Raw genomic sequence first — 18,537 nt, 5'->3', positions numbered from 1 at the left:
GGAAACGTCAAAGCACCAATGTTAACAAGGCTAGCTCATTGGCAAAATCATGCAATTCAGCTTTGAGTGTATATATAACAAACCAATTAATAACATAATAAAAAACAACAACAATTGCACACAAAAAAAGGAAATATTTGTGATAATAACATTATTTGCTGGTTTCCACGCATAATTAGAACCTTGCTAGAATAAAACCGAAAAACAAAATATAAAATATTTCATAAGACTTCAATTAACCATTTAAATTTTTTAGTTGATATATTTTTTTTATATAATATTATAATTTTAATAACTAAATAATCACGAATGTTAGTATACTTATTTTCACAAGATTGTCTTGTGAATATGACACATATTAGATTGTTTTTTCCCTTCTTCTAATTGCCCACCAAACTAACTCACAGGTATTCAACTTGACTGGCAACACTTCTCTGCAATTTGTAAGGTTAATGACTTGATGTGATGAGATATAAAATATGAAGATAGGAAAGATATAAATGTATTTAGTTACGAGAGAGATATAAAAATAATTTTGGAGTAAATTTATGTATTTTTAAAATAAATAATATAGAAGAAATATGTCTCTTCAGAGATAATATTTATTATTTTTTATTTCTAAAATATCTTGTAAAAAACTATCAATTCTAAAATTATATAACTAAAATATGGAAAGATAAAAATAATTATTATTATAGTTTTAAAATTCAACTCGATAGTTAATTCGAGGCAAAGACCGGGTTATGGGTCAGGTTAACTCAAGTCAACATAAAAATAAAAGTGATTATTATTATAATTTTAAAACTCAATTTTGAGGGTTAACCCCGAGCAAGACCAAGTTATAAGTGGGGTTAATCGTTGACCCGAGTTAACATAAGAACAAAAATAATTGTTGTCATAGTTTAAAAAACCGACTTGGGGTAAAGCTTGGGTCACGTGTTAGAAGGGTTAACTCGGGTTAATATAAAATAAAAATAATTATTATCATAATTTAAGACTCGACTTATAGATTGACTAGAGCAAGCCTCAGGTCACGTGTCGAGAGGGTCAACCTGGTTGACCCAATATTTTTTTAAAAAAAATCAAAGCAACCCTGTCTTAACTAGTTTTTTGTTTAAGTTAATGGGTTTTTTACCAGTGTTTTATTTTGGATGGACCTGGGTTTTTGACCAGGTCAAGTTAAGTCAATTCTTCATCTATTTTTTCTTAAGCTCGAACTAGTCCAATCAGTTATAGTTTTACAATTAAGGTTATTATAATATTGTTAATTTCAACATTTAATATAAATTAAAGTAAAAATTAAAAAATATCTAATTATTTTTTAAAAATATATAAGTTTGACAATAATATATATTAAATGTAAAATAAATTTTTTTATATTTTATTATGTCTTCCCTGCCATAATCAAATATAATATAAAAATAATCACTTTACTTTATATATTATTATCAAACATATATATATATATATATATATATATATATTATCTTGTCTCATTTATCTATCTTTATTTTTTCTATCCGAAGCAATAACCATATGTTATCATAAAACCCAACGTGATTTGAATGGCGAAAGTAACCCTTGAAAGCCTTGTACAGTGGTAATTTAAAAAAGTCCGATCTACTTATGTCCACCTGACCACTACTATTAACCATTGACTTTTTGATGATAAAACATTTATATCCTTTATTCTGTCTCATGTCTCAAAGCTATTTAGGAGTGTTTGAAATTATTGTGGAGAGTGATTTTTAAAATAATTTTTTGTTTGAAAATATATTAAAATGATTTTATTTATTTTTAACATTAAAATCATTATTAAAAACTAAAAAAATATCAATTTAATATTTTTTTTCAAATAAAAAATATTAAAAAAAAACATATAAAAATAGAAGCAGAGCTTTGCCAAACATCTGTTAGCTAATGAGAGATATAGGTTCAAAATCATGATGAGCCATAAAACTTACTGGGATATTCAAGCTCTAAACAAAGCTTGCATCCATCCAATCTCTCATATGGATTCATGTGCATCATATGGCTTATTATTCTGTTAAATTAAGGTTATCAATATGGGTCTGTAGAAGCCATGATGGGCCAACAAATCCAAAATACTCCCAATTAAATTGGATCCAGGGTGTCCATGTGGCCTAACATGACAACACCCCTAAATAAAAGGCCCATTGAGATCTGATAAGGATCCAAATGTCGGGCCACAAGAAATGTCGGCCCATAAGGATCTAAATATTGATATTACCTTGGATCACCCTTGTTTTTTTCACAAAACTCCATTTCTTTCCTTTTTATTAATTTAAAACAACGCTAAAAGGGTGTCTTCTACCGTGGATATAAAAAGAAAACCGGAGCAAGCAATATCAAATTGGCATGCAATGATTAACATTGAATGGACGGGTATGATACAAAGTCAGGGATATTAAAAAAAAAAAAAAAAAAAAGCAAGATAACCATTTAGATGGTGACCCAGCAATAAAAGCTTGGGATCAAGAAGTTTGCTTCCTCTGTGGTCTCAGGTTCGAGCCCTGTGGTTGCTCATACGATAGCCACTGGAAACTTACATGGTCGTTAACTTCAGGGTCCGTGGAATTAGTCGAGGTGTGCGCAAGCTGGCCCGAACACCCACATTAAATTAAAAAAAAAAAAAAGCAAGAGGAGTAGGATCAGAGAAGTAATCGAAGAGAAAATGCTGCACGTCTCTTTACCATTTAAATCAAGAGTTGTTGACAGTGTCCCTTGTATAAATAAATCATACAAAATAGCAAGTCATTTAGAAATTTTGTTCAAATTAAGATTTTTAATAAATTAATCATAGGAAAATAAATTCTTACTCAAAGTCTAACAAAAAATTAAATCCTATTTGATTTCACAATTTAATAAGGGTATAAAAAGACTTAAACTTTAGAATTATTTTTCTTGATTAATACTAGTGGGGATTTTCTTAATTTTCTTTATATCAAACAAAATCCTGATTTTATATTTTTTTAATTGTTTTAGTTTTTTTTTTTTATATATATATATATATATATATATATATATATATATAAACATCAAATCTCCAATTGAATTAACATATCCATTATAATTTCCTAATTAAATAAGAATTTGGTGCTATTGGTAAAAGTTTGTGATCAAGAAGTTTGATTCAACTATGGTCTCAAGTTTGAACCCTGTGGTTACTAATATGATGGCCACTGGAGGCTTATATGGTCGTTAACTTCAGGACTCGTGGGATTAGTCGAGGTACTCGCAAATTAATCCGGACACCCATATATATATATATATATATATATATATATATGTGTGTGTGTGTGTGTGTGTGTGTGTGTGTGTGTGTGTATCACGTGTTACAAAACAATGTTACATATACAATTATATGTGTGTTTGTGTATCCAACTAAATAACTAAATAAAAGGTGATCTTAGTTGGCAAGAAGAATATTAGTAAGAAACAACCAACAAAACATAGGATTGATCGTAGCATATTTTGTCCCTGCATTCATTTTTGAATTGATTGTATCCTTTTACTCCAGAAATTTTCATAATATGATCCCGTCGTCAATATTTCACTAGTTTTTTCAATAAATTTGGACAGGTTGAAATTCTTGAAAAATAAAATAAAATCTGAAAATAATAATAAAAAATTATAAAAAACATAAGAACTATTAGAAAAGAAATACAAATTTGAAAACAAAATATTACATTTAAAAGTAGGGACAAATCAAAATAAAAAAGAAACGAATTATTTTACAAATTAAAAAAGAGAAAAGCAAATAAAATATCCCGTTTTTTCTAAAGGCTTATCCATTCCTCAATCGAATATTTTGTTTTCAGATTTGTTAGTATTTTTTTATTTTTTTCTAATAGTTCTTATTTTATTTTTTATTTATTTTTAAAAAATCTAGAGCGCATAGTTGTATATTATTTACATGATCTACACATAATAGAAAAATCGATGAAATCAGTCTCAGAGGCCTCTTTTTTTTTTTTTTTTTTTGTATAAATAGAAAGATGCTAACCTCCCTTCCTGGGAAAGTTAGCCATTAACCTTTCCCTCCATTTTCTCTTTTCTTATTTTTGGAAAAACCGCCAGGAACCTTTTAACCTGCCATTAACAGGAGGAAACAGAGCTCTCTTCTTGTACCAAACCTCACTCATACTTTCCTCTGTGCAGAAGAAACAGTGGAGATTTGGAATGAAAAGACTGCAAGTAAGAAGGAATTGCTTTATGCAACCCCAAAAAGCCATCCTTTCCTTGTCACTTCTACATTTGCTTATAAATGCTCTCTTTTGAATAAAAATCTCACCGAATGCATTGTCATTTTGAAAAGAAATACAAACTCGACAACAACCAAAACCAAAAACCGTTTGGATTCTCTATCTAAAGAATTATGTCTTTGAGCCCACCCAGAACAAGAACCAATGGCACCACAGGAAACTTCCAGCCATACTGGTGCTACCAGTGCCATCAAATGGTCAGGATTGCCACCACGGACCCATCAGAAATCATCTGCCCTCGTTGTTCAGGGCAGTTCCTTTGTGAGATTGGAATTAATAGACCAATACTGGTTGTTGATTTCACTGCTTTTGATCCTTCACCAGAAGCTCGCTTACTTGAAGCACTATCTCTCATGCTTGACCCACCAATCAGAAGATTCAATTATAGTCTCGATGAACCTGAACCTGAACCTCCTCGTCGGTCCTGGTTTCGTAGACGGAATCGACCTGACTTTTTTGATACTGAAATTCGTCCTCGAAGGCGTAGAAATCTGTCGCTAGAGCTTGATGGGAGAGATAATTGGGATTCATTGGACCCTGAAATCCGCCCACGGAGGTCTCGGGATTGGAGTCTTGATGGGAGAGGTATTTTGGAACACGAACCTGGGATCCAATCCAGGCCAAGAACATGGATCCAATACAGGCCAAGGAATCCTCTTGGTGAACCAATTGAACCCCTTTCGCAATCTGAAAACCCAGTTCGTCCCCTGGTTGATCCCAGGGACTTTTTTGTGGGGTCAGGCCTAAACGAGTTGATTGAGCAATTGACACAAAATGACCGCCAAGGGCCACCACCAGCTCCAGAAATCGCCATTGATACCATACCAACTGTAAAAATCGAGGCAAGTCATTTGGTGAATGACTCTCATTGTCCGGTTTGCATGGAAGAGTTTAAAGTTGGAGGGGAGGCAAGGGAGTTGCCTTGTAAGCACATATACCACAGTGAATGTATCGTGCCATGGTTAAGGTTACACAACTCCTGTCCAGTTTGTCGAAAGGAGTTGCCGGTTAATAGTGAAAGTAGTGCTCAAGATGAAGATGAGTGTGAGGATGGAGGGGGTAGGAGGGGAAGGTGCTCGAGGTGGAGGAGGCAGTTGTCATCTTTATGGCCATTTCGCGCTAGGTATGGGAGGATTAGTCCTCACGGAGAGGTTGCCGGTACCTCTCAAGGAGGTGAGAATTGATTTCTCAACCTATATATATATTTAGCAAGATCATGTATTTAATATTTGAGTAAATGGTTTCACGTTTATTTGGATGTGCAAAATTATTCCTTGGTGTACGTGGTACTTCTTAATTTATCTCTTTGATAGCTGCTCGGGATAGTGAAATTCAACTCTCATGTTTTATTTTACAAGTCTGGAAACTGAAAACATTTCCATGCGACAAAAAGACGGAAAATCATACTATTTAGCAGCAAGGATGAATTTCTGAATAGCAAGATTTGATGGATGTTAAATATATCAGAAACTGGTTGTGATTTGCCTGTTATATACTGAATTCTTCTCTTATATTTTTTTTTTCCAGCAGTTGATTCACGATGGTGTTCTTGCAATATTCTTTAGCAATAAAACGTTGATGGTCTTGCTAAAGCTATTTATATCGACTTTGTTATGGTTATATGTTTGTTAGGAATGTAATTGTATGGACCAATTAAGGAAGGACACTCGAGAAGAAATTGTGCAGGACAGCTGATAGGTTACAGGTATGCCATTTTCTGGCTTAGCATTGACAGCTTGTCAATCAATTCCATTTTATCCGAAAGAAACTAGATATCCTATTAGAACCACCATTGTTCTGCACAGTTCATACGCAGAGCATCATTCTGTATTACTATTTAGTGCATGCATACTACATCTGCTAATCAGGTGGTATGACTTTGTGTTGCAGGGCAAAGCTAATACTGCGGATAAAATATCGTTTTATGCGACTACTGTTGTACTTCAATGAGACATGGCCTAAAAGCTTCGCAGTTGTCTCTGGTTTGGTTGACGAAATATATTATTTCAAGAGCAAAATGAAAAGAAATTGAAGAATAAATTATTTGGCATGCACTTTGTTGTATAGGCGTGATGTTTTATTTATTTGCAAAGAACATAAGGGAACCACCAAAGCTATTTATTTATTCATTTATTTTCTTCGCTAAAGAAGCAGTTCTGGATTAATGGTAAAGCACTCAGGTTGAGTCCTTGAGAATGGCAGATCCCATGCACAACAGACAAAAATCCAATTCATTCACAGCTTCATAAGTGGTTGTCAAATGCATTTGCATTATAAATTGTCTCTTTTTCATTGAAATATCCGTGATAAGCTGTATAAATGCAAATCACACGATTAATTCCATGAAAACATTTAGAACTGTGTAACCTAAGAAATTTATGAAGAGGTATTTTCTCAAGGTATTCTGTCATTGTCAACATGCTCAAAGTCCCTATTTGACAAACAAAGATCAGTACATATTTTCTCTGGCATTCGTTCCTGTTAGTTGCAAAAGGATACAAAGAGAAAGCTATAAACCACGTTGAGAACCAGCATGAAACACTTGTGTATAGGCTGTGTTCTTAAACATCATCTGCAAAATAATTAAAATAAAATAAAATAGCCCTCTCATGAATATAGGTGTTGTAGAAAATATGCATCCACAGCCACATGTTCCATCTTTTAGGCAAGAGATCATGCTTAAGAGTCAAAGATCTTGCAGGCAATGCCTTTTGATGGTAGAGGTAGCTTATCTTTGATGGTAAAAATGAATGAATGAGTCAAAGATCTTACAAGGTTTCTTTTCCTTTCCTTTCCTTTCTTTTCTTTTTTTGTGAAATAGTGGGAATGACAATACTCACAGAAATGCTTTGCAAATCTGAATGAAGCTGCTTTCTAATATTGTCAGCAACCACAGTTCCTAGATTACCATTCTTCTTGACAGCTTCCTCTGTGATCAGCGTAGAAAAATTCCACTAGTCTTACTCAGAAATATGACTAGGTTAGGACTGAAGAAGCATACTGTACTACACTTACTTCTGAAAGTAATAGAGCTGATGTCTTATTTAGAATCTCTTCCACAAATAATCCAGCATCTGAGAAAACACTATATTTCATCAATTCCTTCACCTTATGCATCCCACCAATCTCCTGTAGCTAGATTCTATAATATTTCCCTCTCATCGAGCAGGTTGCTTGATAATCTTCAATTAAGAAATGCTTTCATAAGGTGTGGCTGATGATGAACATTTAAATGGAAGACTTAACTTCAGTTTTATAATAGTGCTGATTGTGTAGCAATTTAGATGATTGCAATGAGAAGAATTACATATGATATGCATCATAAGTAACAATAAGATATCAGAGTCAATGTGAATTGAAACATTTCACAAAAACATTATTTTTGCAAGGTAGCAAAAATGCAAGCACGAATTTGTTCAAATAAAGACTTGAGAGAAGAAAAGATAAAAATAAATGCCAAAAGAGATAAAATTTAATGCTCACTGTGCTGACTCATTTGGAAACGCAAATGGAGTAACACAGCCCAAAGGAAACTTGAAAAATAAAAAACACAAGATCAGAGAGTGAATTACCATTGAACTTTTAGATCACAAACAGATTTAATCAGACAAAATAAACATGTTGAAATGTTAGATTGCCATGCATGTAATGAATCACTAGCTCATAGAATAAGACCTGGCATTTATTTAACCCTGATCTAATAAGATTATTACCACTGCAACACAATCATGGATGTGATTGCCTTCATATGTATCCGCAGTGGGAACATTACACCAGATAAGAATAGCCAAACTTAAGGAGTCTAGTTTATTCCTACAAACAATTTAATTTCTCTCAGATCCAAGGAGAGTTAAAAGAGGAAACATAATCTCGTTCACATTTCCAGAATTTTGTCTAGCATCCTATTCCAGGCTGTAAGAAGTCAAGGCTACAAATACAAGTGCAAGCAAGGATAGAAAAAAAAAACTGCCAGTAACAAGGAAATAACAATGGAAAAACAAGATAAGGGAGGGACTCAAGCACAGTCCAGGCATATACCTGAAGTATCTCACCCAGTGCTTCTTCAGGAGCCATTCTTGTACCTCCTTTTCCCAAACCAAGCCTCCGAGATAACACTGCACAGTTGAAAGGCATAAGTAACTCCCATCAATATCCAGGAAATGAACAAAAATAGAATATCAAAGCTATCTTTGATCCCATTTAGGCTTTATGAATTCATGAGGTTAAACGGAAAAGGAAAGGTAACTTACCTTTCATATCTACTTTCGTATCCACCAAAGCGGAAACAATATAATACCGACTTTTCTAGTCTGCATGTATAAGGATGTACAATTTCCGGGGTATGGATGAGAAAAGATGCAAAAGACAGCGGAGATGTACTACTGTAACAATTATCAAATGAACAACTCAAAAACATGCTGTATAGTTTACCTTCAAGAACAAAATTTTACAGAGGCCACCTCCCTTATCTCCGACATATTTTTCCTGGTCGAAAACAAAATATTATTGCATCAGTAGACAAGCATAATATAAAATATTATTTCTGAAAAAAAAAAATTACCTGTGCTTCAACAGTCGAAACAGTAGGATGTTCATACTGCGAAAAATCAATTTGAAGCTCCTAACAAGAACCCAGCACCCGATTGGTGAAAAAATGACAACAGGAACATTAAAATAAGCTATCACCGAGTAATGCGTGCAAATTCAAGTTATAAAACAACTCACTTTTAGAAATTTAATTAAAAGTCAATAAAATTGCTAAATCCCAATTCAAATGTAGTGATCTTGCAATTTAATAATTGCTAAGTTTCTGATAAGGCATCATCACCCTTTCCGAATTCACAGAATTCTTATCGTGCAACCATAAAATCACGAAAAAAAATTACTGAAAGCTAAATCCAAATTATCCAATACTACTCATCACTAGTTAATCTAATAAGCGATCAAGAAATTGGAAAATGAGACAAAACAAAGATAACCCAGATTAAGTTTTTGACATTAATGAAGAGCTAGGGAGAGGGAAACGGCAAACCTTCAAGCGAGCAAGCAACTGGTCCTTCGTAAAGCCCATTGTCCGTGAATAGTAAGTCGAGAGAAGGAAATACTCTGTCTGACTTTATGATTCACGGAGATGAGGTTTCCACTGGGTTAGCATGATAAGTCCAAATCTAACTTGGAGTCCATCTTTTGGTTTATGGGTTTAGCCCTAAATCAAGATCACACCCACTAGTGGCCCACTTAATAGGGTATTAGTGCTGGATAGAGCTAGTTTCTTGGTTTTCGACTGGGCTAGTTGAGAGCCTGAACATAGGAGATCTGGGCTACACTACATAGATTAGAGCCTGCTTCTTACAAAGGGTAACACATTGGATCCATGGGAGATGAGTTCATCATGTAAGTCTCGTACACCCAATGCTCGTAAACTTTTTGTATTTTTGTTGTTATCTTCTTCTCTTTCCTTTTTTTTTTTTTTAAATAATGTTACTATTGACATTATTTAGAACTAAACTAGCCTATTGTCCCACGTTATATCACAGGATAGAGAATAAAAAATTTTAAATATAAAAAAATATAGATATTGTTAATGTGTTTTCTAACAAAAAAAATAATATAATTTAACAATAAATTTAAAATCAATTATATATTGAATGATATTTTTATCTAATATTAAGATGAAAATACATTGAATCTACTTGGGTCAACTTAGATTGACTTGTGAAACTCTTAGGAATATTCTTGAAAAGAAAATTGAAAAATTCAATCCTGAATTAACTTAATGTTGAAGAATAAAATTGATAAAAATTAGCACTTAATTAAAAAAACAAGCAAACTCCCAAAGCAAGTCTTGCACATCATCAGATTCAATAATTTTTTTATCCCGTGATTAATTTTCATTTAATTATAATACAATAAAGTACATGAAATTTTTTTGTATGAAATACTTTTCTTAGAAAAAAAAAACATGATAGGCACGTGGGACCAAGATAAAAAAAGAAATCATCGACAACAAGGTGTAAAATTGTATATATTTTTTAATTTTGGGTTAAATAAAAAAATAGATCATCGATAAGAAATTGTGAAATTATATTTTTTTAAATTGAGGGGCAAACAATGCATAAAAAAAAATCATAGCTTGGATGTTGTGGATTAATCCGTCAAACCCACAACTCGGCTCATAGACTCAATTGGATTCAATGATTTTTTTATTTTATTTTTTTACTCAAATATGAAATAACAAAGTAAAAAAGATATAAAAAAAACCGCCTTCCAACCTAGCCCACGCTTCTAGCATGTCTCTATTTTTTTATTTTTTTATTTCTCAAAGAGATCACCTTATTTTTTTTATTAAAAATAAATTGACGGCACGTCGTCTTTGTTTGTTTGCATAATTCGGTAACTAGAGATTGTAAAAAAAAAGGTGGGTTTTATTATTATTATTATTATTTTATCAAGAAACTCATTCTCAATCTATTTTTTTATTCAAAATACATAAAAAAACATTTTAAACATCATGATAAATATGTAAAAATGAAACTCGGATGATACCTTACTATCTCAATTGTAATTGGCTCAGTCATCCCCATGGAATATATTATGAAAAACCCCACACAAAAGTATGCTTTGTAAAGATGTTGACGTGTTTATGTATTATCACGGGGTACAAAATGATTGGGATAAAACCAAAACCAAAGACTTATATTGAATTCTTCTATAAAGTTATCAATTTTAGATTCAAGGAAGAACGTCAACATATGCCAGCGGGTAGCAGAACATCCACGCTCCATAATAATGCACCTCGATGTTGGATTATTTGTCAAAATAGCTGAATTTTGATCATTAGATGATAAATGTAATAAATTATTTGCATATATTATTCCAAAATTCAAGATGATATGATACTCAAAACAAAAACAGAATTGCATAATGCGTGACAATCACCCTCTAGTATGAAACAAACTGTGGGCAGTAAATGACAATAAACAGGGGATACGGTGACTTATCCGATCGACAGGTGCTTTGGCGGATCACATGATGTGTTGTCGTTTTGCAACAAAGGAGTTGTCATGTTGTGGTTTCGTTCATGTGCTCAAATTAGACAACAACAATACTGCTTCTGTGGGACCGTATTCTGTTAGAGGCCCAGTCATGGCACGCCAAATGGCCAAACAATTCGATATTCAAAGCTCAGCGATGAGCGATGAACGATGAACGAACGCATCCAAAGTCAGTAACGTGGCCCAATGCAAACTCACCTTGAAGAGACCAAATACAACGTTAAAACTGCAGAAGAAACAATTAAGGATGGGATTTCATGCCCTAACCCGTTGCAAAATAGAACACGTCATCAGGCATGTCTATATACTTTATTTTATTTTTTGCAAAAAAATGATATTAAAGTGATGTAAACAGTTTGTGTTTTTTTTCACGAAAAACAATGTCCGGTGTTACAAATGAGTTTTAAATGTATAAGAGAAATTAATGATATGAGTTACAAAACCAAGATTTATGAGTTGTTTTTATTTTAATTAGATGATAAAATAATAATAATAATAATAATAATAATAATTAAGAAAAAACCTATCTCGATACCTTGGGGGAAAAAACAATGGGAGCATGGAATTGGATAAAAAATGATAAAAAAATTGGATCCGGTCAATAAGCATGAAAAAATATAATGGGAAAAAATAACTACTAAAAAATATCTAAAATAATTAAAATAATGAGGGTGAAATCAAGATTAAAATGAATAAATTAGAGCACAACTATTTTTTTTAATTAGAGCTTTAATTGAAAAAGAAAAATAAATCAAGCAAAAAGAAAAAAAATGAATGAATGAGGAAAAAATTGAAAAAATTAATACACCATAAATCTAGATTGAAAGGTGAAATCAAGAACCAGTAAATTTTTTTTTAAAGGAATAAGAAAAAATAAGAAATTCAAATAATAAGGATCAATTAAAAAAAATACATGAAAAATTAAAATTAAAGGACTAATTACATAAAAGGGAATAACACTTGTTCAAGAGGAAAATGGACAAAAACAATTATAAGAAAATATAATTTTTTTTTGTTTGGTGGTTAAATTGAAGAGAAAAATAATTAATATACTAAAACACATAATTCCAAGGTCATCTTGATTCTTGATTATTACTACTATTATTACCACAATTATTTCTATTATTACTATCATTACCATAATTATTTTTATCACCACCATCACTACTACTATTATTATTATTTTCATTATTGTTATTATTTTGTTATTGTTGTTGTTATTAATTACTAATACCATTATTATTATTACTATTATTATTTTAATTATTATCATTATTATTATACTGTTACTATCACAATTATAATCATTATTATAATAAAATATTATTATTACCTTATCACGGTTCATAGTATTATAAATATCTTTATCATAATTATTATTATCACTAATATTATTATTTTTAAAATTATCACTACTTCCATCACTATTTTTTATTTATCTTTAACTTGTTACTTAACAAAGTTTTTTTTTTTTTTTTTGCAAACTTTTAAAACAATATTATTTTATTAAAAGCCGTACACCTTCAGTTTCCTGGAACAATCTCGGGATCGAGCTCCAGCTTTCGGTTTTTTTTTTTTTTAATTTGAAATGCTTGAAAAAGAGAGAATAATGGAGTAGATAAATGCTTGTTTTTTAACGGATACTGATCTAAATAAGCACTCAAGCCTAATTAATTGCAGCTCGGATTCTGCAGTCATGCATGCATGCATGCATGCCTGTATGGGCATATCGGCATTGAGCGATGGACTGGAAACCACCACTTGATGCTTTAATTTGATACGTTAAAAGGGAATACAATTCTCTCAATTTACCTCCATAATACAAAGCTAAGCAATTTTTTGTTCAAATCAGCCCTGCAACGATGTGCTCTCATTGGAATTCTAAGTACTAGACCAAACAGAAACTACTTCATGCAAACAATTAATTAAGAACATGAAACCGTAGCCAGAAGATATTATTGCAACCAGAACAACTAATCTTTGGTTGGATTTTGCTCAAGTTTTTCTCATTTGATATTCAACGTAAAATATCAGAACAATAAAAAAATATATAAATCCTTTCCTATTCTATCAGCAGAACTTCTCTGTGATAAAGGAATTCACAAGGAACCATGCGAAGCCCATCATGACCGAAATAAAATAAAGGAAAAATGCAATACTGCTTTTGCTGGAAAATACTAAAAAAAAATTAATTAAAAGAAAAGGGGAACTCCTGTAAATTACCCGATTAGCTAGTGAAATAAAACCCTCCTTTGGTGAAATGTTCGTCTCAAATCAAGCTAAGGCCTAAGAGTACTTCTCACCATGAACTAAAACAAGAATAATAGGTATCTGCTGTAAAATACAAGCTACACAGGAATCCTATGTACAATACCTTGAAATATATTTTTTTTTTCTATCAATTTAAGGTGTGTGTTCTCTATCTTTGCCTTTTAATTGAGTTTTTTCAAACATTACTTATTAGGGTTATTGAAAAAAGTTTAGAAATTAAAGTTTTTATGATATTTGATTTTTAATTACTTTAAAAGAGTGAATGTTATACTAATGGAGTCTTAAATTCATCTATAAAGCCATTTGAAGTGATTTTATATGTTTTTGGTAGATTAATATGAAATAATAATGAAATTAAAGAATTGAAAAAAAAGATAATGAGTCGATAACATTAAACCATTGGAATCCAGCCTTTTGATGAGTTTTATGGTTAGAGAATCCGGTACTTAGTTATAGTATGTCATGGGTTCTTCGATTTGATAAGTTATATTTGTTTGAGTTGTGGAATAAAAGTTATGATAGTTGAATGCATGTCACTTGAATCTATAATTTATGGGTTTATAAGAACATAAAAATCTTGAAACCCACTATGTTAATTAAAGAGTGTGATTCACCTTCAATATTTAAAAATTTTAAAATTTGTTGTTTTTGTTTAATATGTTACCAATGATTTTTAGTGTGTTTTAATATCTTTTTTAAGAATTTTCATGAATTTATGAAAAGCTATTTTTAATTATTGAAATTTAGTAGTTAATAACTAAAATTTATTTTGAAAAGTGAATAACTTTTATATTTCGGTTTTAAATGTTTCTATATACTAAAATTAATTAGTTTTTTATGTAGAATTTGAATACATGGAAAGTGTTTCATAAAGAACATGATTGCCATGCGAACTAATTTATTTACTTAATAAACTATTTTCTAAAAATAGTTAAGTTGATAATTTTCAACACCTTTGCTTTAAATTCTTATAATGTTGTTTTACCTGAAATAAAAATATTCTCATCCTTTTCTAATCATATTTTATAAAGTTATTATTTTTAGACTATAGTATTTTCCATATGTTTTACATAATTATTAAAAAAATAAATATTTTATAAGTAAGACAAGGGGTTGTAATAACATGGTTCTACTGTTGGGTGATTTTTAAAGAGCATTTTAGGGTCATTTAAGCTAGTGATATATTTAAACTTTGATTAAAATGGAAATTAGAAACAAGCTTATCTATTACATTAGAGATTAGTAAGCATATAATTTATGGTCATTGTTATTGTTAGGTTATTAGGAGTTCTTGGTTATCTCTAAGGCTAGTACTGGATTTACATATTAGATAAGTAATTATTCATCTATTTAGTTAGTTATTTCGAGTTAGAAAATATATATTTATGTGTTGAATGAGTTTTCCTAATTAAAGAATTTATTGTTTTGTAAATTAGGTGGATCAAACATGATAAATAATTTGTAAATAATGTTAATTTTTTTGTGGAAATATGTTTATTATTGTAAAAGTGTTTTGACTATGTTTTATTTTTGTGAACCCTTTTGTTGATTGAATATGAATATGAATATGAAGTTGATTAATTATGCTTTGGACTCGATTTTTTGGGGGTTATGAATTAACATTTATAGACATGTTTATTTAGAATTTAAAGCCTAGTTATAGAGAAAAATATGATCCATTGTTAATATGGTTAGAGTAACTTTACGTTTTGGACTCAATCTTTGGGAGTTATACATTGATACTTATAAATATATTTATTTAGAATTTGAAACATATTATAGAGTAAAATATGACTCATCATTACTGTGATTAGAGTGAACGTAGTCCATTGACTCTAAATTTAGCTTTAATTACGAGTAAACAATTTTTATTTGTGTTCAAATAATTGGTTTGAATTAATTAATGCTTTTGAACTTTTGAATCTTTAAAGATACTAATATTTTAATATAATAAATGAATTGATTTTAAGTTATATGTATTAATTAATAAGTTTTTATATGCTTGTATAACTACGGAGATAAACGGTTATTTAATAAGAATAAGAACGTGACTCTCATTCTCTATTTATTTATTTATTCAGATCTTCAGAAATTTATAATTGATGCTTAGACTTTAATATCTATCAGTTTATAATTTTAGACTTGTAGTATATTTGATTTTATTTTGAAGCTGGGTTATTTAATATAAAATGATTTATATTGGGTTTAGTTAAGTTATGATTCAAGATATTTTTTTAATAAAATATTATTTTAAGATCTCTTGCATTCTTATAAAGTATGGAGTGTGGTCACGCAAAAGTAGTTTTTTTTTGTGTTTTGGGTTCGAGACATGACACTATGAGTAAAAAAAAAAAATGGAAATTTAGTGAGAGAAAGCATTTTTTTTAGCTTTACATAAAAATCAAAACTTCTATGATAAAATAAAATAAAAATCTAACACCCTAAATCCAAAAACCCATCAAAACCCAAAATCCTAAACACTTTCCCACAAAATAAAAGTTTGTTTTTTTCAAATACCCATATTATTTAATAAAAAATATCAAAAATTGAAATTCCCTTTACACTAAAGGAAACCTAGATGCCGAAAACCAAACTCAAACCCGCACAAAAAATAAAAACAAATCAACAAGCCCAGATCAAAAAACATAATTTAAACTATAAGCTGTATCACAAGCTTGAAGTTCGGAGAATCAACAATTAGATGATTCAGTAAAGCCTACACAGATTACCGAAAAAGAGTCATCAAAAATAAAATAAAAATGAAGTCTTGAGATTATTGCAATATAGAGAATGAGAATGAACCAACAAAGTGAGGTTGCATGGGCTGGCAATGGGTTGGGTGGCCAAATTTTTCAGGGGGGTCGTTAGAAATTTTGAAGTGGGTGGGAAGTATATTAGTTTAAGGTTTGAATTGCAATAAAAAAAGAAGAGTAAATATAGAAAAAGAGAGGATAGTCGGGTTTTAATTTATTTAAAAATTATTAATAAATTTTTTATTGATAATTTTATTAGTAATTTGAAATGTTAGAAATGTGAATGGATTTAACTTTTTTCAAAAAAATTATCATCATTTCCATCAGAAATTGCTAACAGAATATGTCCATCTCATTTCCTATTGGTAAACCGTGACAGAATATATTCTCCTCCATGTTATCTTGCTTTTTTCTATTTTTCTGATGGTATATACATTAAATGTGTGATTAATATTATTATTTTTTAAATGTATTTTTTAATTGAAAATATATCAAAATAATATATTAAAAAAAAATGTATTTCTAATAGCAATATATCAAAATGAATTGTATTATTTCCTCCTTCGATCTTCCTCCGTTCTTTAATTTGATATTTTTCTGGGTAGATAAAATAACAACTGATGCCATAGAATATTGATCCATTGTTTAACGTGATTTGCAGGTACAAAGGAACATGGCACATTATGACACCAACAGCTAAATCTTTATTGGATTTACATGTTGGTATTGAATCTGTAAGAGTTCACAATATCACCATTTAAGGCAACCGAGTCAAAAATAAGAACTCTTGCAGATGGTTTCAAGTTTCCATACCCCGCCCGTGTACATTAATTGTTCCCATTGAGATAGGCACTTCTGACAGTTCCATCATCACCAAAGGGCTTTTCGAGTTTCACTTTGTCCGAAGGCGCAGGAAACTGTAATTTCTTTGTTAGTAATAGCATCTCATTGAGATTAATTGGAAAATCAATAATAAGACTCGGATGCAAAAAATCAATAATAATAAATTCTCCCCCCTTTTATTCCACCAGTAAAATGAAAGTAAATTAACAATTATTGCATGTAATTAACAACACACTTTGAATAATTAATATTACATGGATTCAATATATAGAGAGATCCACATGAGATGGTTCAAAAAAATGTTAACTTCCCCATGTGAGTCTCTTTCTCCTAACTCAAGACACTAATATATGAACTTGAGGTCACTGTCAGTAATGTCTTCAGGCAACAACAGAAGAACATGAATTAAATATCATGAATGGACAAAAGAATGATAATGGTTGGCTTGATCTTGGACTAGGCTACTCAGAAAAGCTCCATAGACGAATATCGCCTTCGTAGAAATCATCGATCATCGGTGGATTGAATGAGACCCCATTGAACATTTGATCAATATACTTTGGTGATTGTAATCCATCAAAATTGTACCAAGAATCTAGCATTGGAATTGGTTCATTGTCGGTCTCAAACGATTCCATTAGTGACATATAATCATCTGGCTGATCGGACGGTGAGGAAACCATTGACGGGGATGATAGGATTGATGATGATGACGAGGAGGAGGAGGAAGGAAGAGGAAGTGAGGATACTTGAGGGGTGGTGGGATTGTCTTCAGAGCTATTAGCAGCAGCTGCAGCCACTCTCTGAATGGACTTGGGGGACATCACAGCGTCAGGAATGTAATGCGAGGAAGTAATAGGAAAGTTGAGATTGGCTGAAGAGCCCTTAAGACATAAAAGTGCAGCATCATAGGCTCTAGCAGCAGCTTCAGGAGTTGAATAAGAGCCTAACCATATTCTTGTTTTTTGATTTGGTGCCCTTATCTCAGAAACCCATGAGCCCCAACTTCTCATTCTAACTCCCTTGTATTTCTTCTTCTTGCATGCTGATGAAGATGTTGGCATTGGCGTTGAAGTCTCTGACTGGATCTTGTGCTCGTTCTTCACCATTGTTGGATGGAGAGTAATATAGTTTTTTCAGCCGTAAAAGATCAAAGGCTCTGAACCAATAAAAAGCTGGGATGGATCTGTTAATTTGTTGAAGGATGGTGAACGAATGCTTCGGTGAACAAAAAGATTTTGAAGGAGTCTTCTGTTTTACTCTTTGGGCAACTTGTTGTAATCTTTATTCTTCTTGTTGTTCCTATGAAAGTGTGGAGACAAAAGTGTC

General features: G+C 31.1%; 3 protein-coding genes across 26 annotated transcripts; 1 reads left to right on the top strand and 2 right to left on the bottom strand.

The window, feature by feature from the left end:
- The first annotated feature begins 4,044 nt into the window (after nt 1-4,044).
- On the top strand, nt 4,045-6,459 carry LOC7495101 (E3 ubiquitin-protein ligase RING1). Of its 3 annotated transcripts, none has more exons than XM_024594533.2 (3): nt 4,045-5,459; nt 5,814-5,991; nt 6,177-6,459. In XM_024594533.2, the coding sequence occupies exons 1-2, from the start codon at nt 4,400-4,402 to the stop codon at nt 5,849-5,851; spliced, it is 1,098 nt and encodes a 365-aa protein (XP_024450301.1). In that variant the 5' UTR covers nt 4,045-4,399; the 3' UTR covers nt 5,852-5,991; nt 6,177-6,459. The 3 variants fall into 3 exon arrangements, with proteins under 3 accessions (XP_024450301.1, XP_024450302.1, XP_024450303.1); XM_024594534.2 differs by having other exon boundaries at nt 4,046-5,459; nt 5,817-5,991; XM_024594535.2 differs by having other exon boundaries at nt 4,048-5,459; nt 5,919-5,991.
- A 57-nt stretch (nt 6,460-6,516) lies between these two features.
- LOC18096218 (uncharacterized) lies at nt 6,517-9,413 on the bottom strand. 22 transcript variants are annotated; one of them, XR_008058389.1, is made up of 7 exons: nt 9,319-9,413; nt 8,718-8,771; nt 8,537-8,596; nt 8,325-8,401; nt 7,302-7,468; nt 7,127-7,215; nt 6,517-6,858 (listed from the first exon to the last, which is right to left on the bottom strand). XR_008058389.1 is itself a non-coding variant. In XM_024594536.2 (6 exons), the coding sequence occupies exons 1-6, from the start codon at nt 9,355-9,357 to the stop codon at nt 7,471-7,473; spliced, it is 360 nt and encodes a 119-aa protein (XP_024450304.2). In that variant the 5' UTR covers nt 9,358-9,407; the 3' UTR covers nt 6,517-7,470. The 22 variants fall into 22 exon arrangements, 8 of the variants coding, with proteins under 8 accessions (XP_024450304.2, XP_024450305.2, XP_052306138.1 ...); XR_008058386.1 differs by adding an exon at nt 8,000-8,099 and having other exon boundaries at nt 6,517-7,468; XR_008058387.1 differs by having other exon boundaries at nt 7,127-7,468.
- A 7,949-nt stretch (nt 9,414-17,362) lies between these two features.
- On the bottom strand, nt 17,363-18,537 carry LOC18096217 (ethylene-responsive transcription factor ERF014). Its single transcript, XM_006386314.3, has one exon. It carries the CDS (start codon nt 18,315-18,317, stop codon nt 17,670-17,672), a length of 648 nt encoding a protein of 215 aa, XP_006386376.2. The 5' UTR covers nt 18,318-18,537; the 3' UTR covers nt 17,363-17,669.

The sequence above is a fragment of the Populus trichocarpa genome, chromosome 2, assembly GCF_000002775.5.
Source record: "Populus trichocarpa isolate Nisqually-1 chromosome 2, P.trichocarpa_v4.1, whole genome shotgun sequence".
Taxonomy (NCBI): domain Eukaryota; kingdom Viridiplantae; phylum Streptophyta; class Magnoliopsida; order Malpighiales; family Salicaceae; genus Populus; species Populus trichocarpa.
This window is presented reverse-complemented; position numbering and strand designations above follow the sequence as displayed.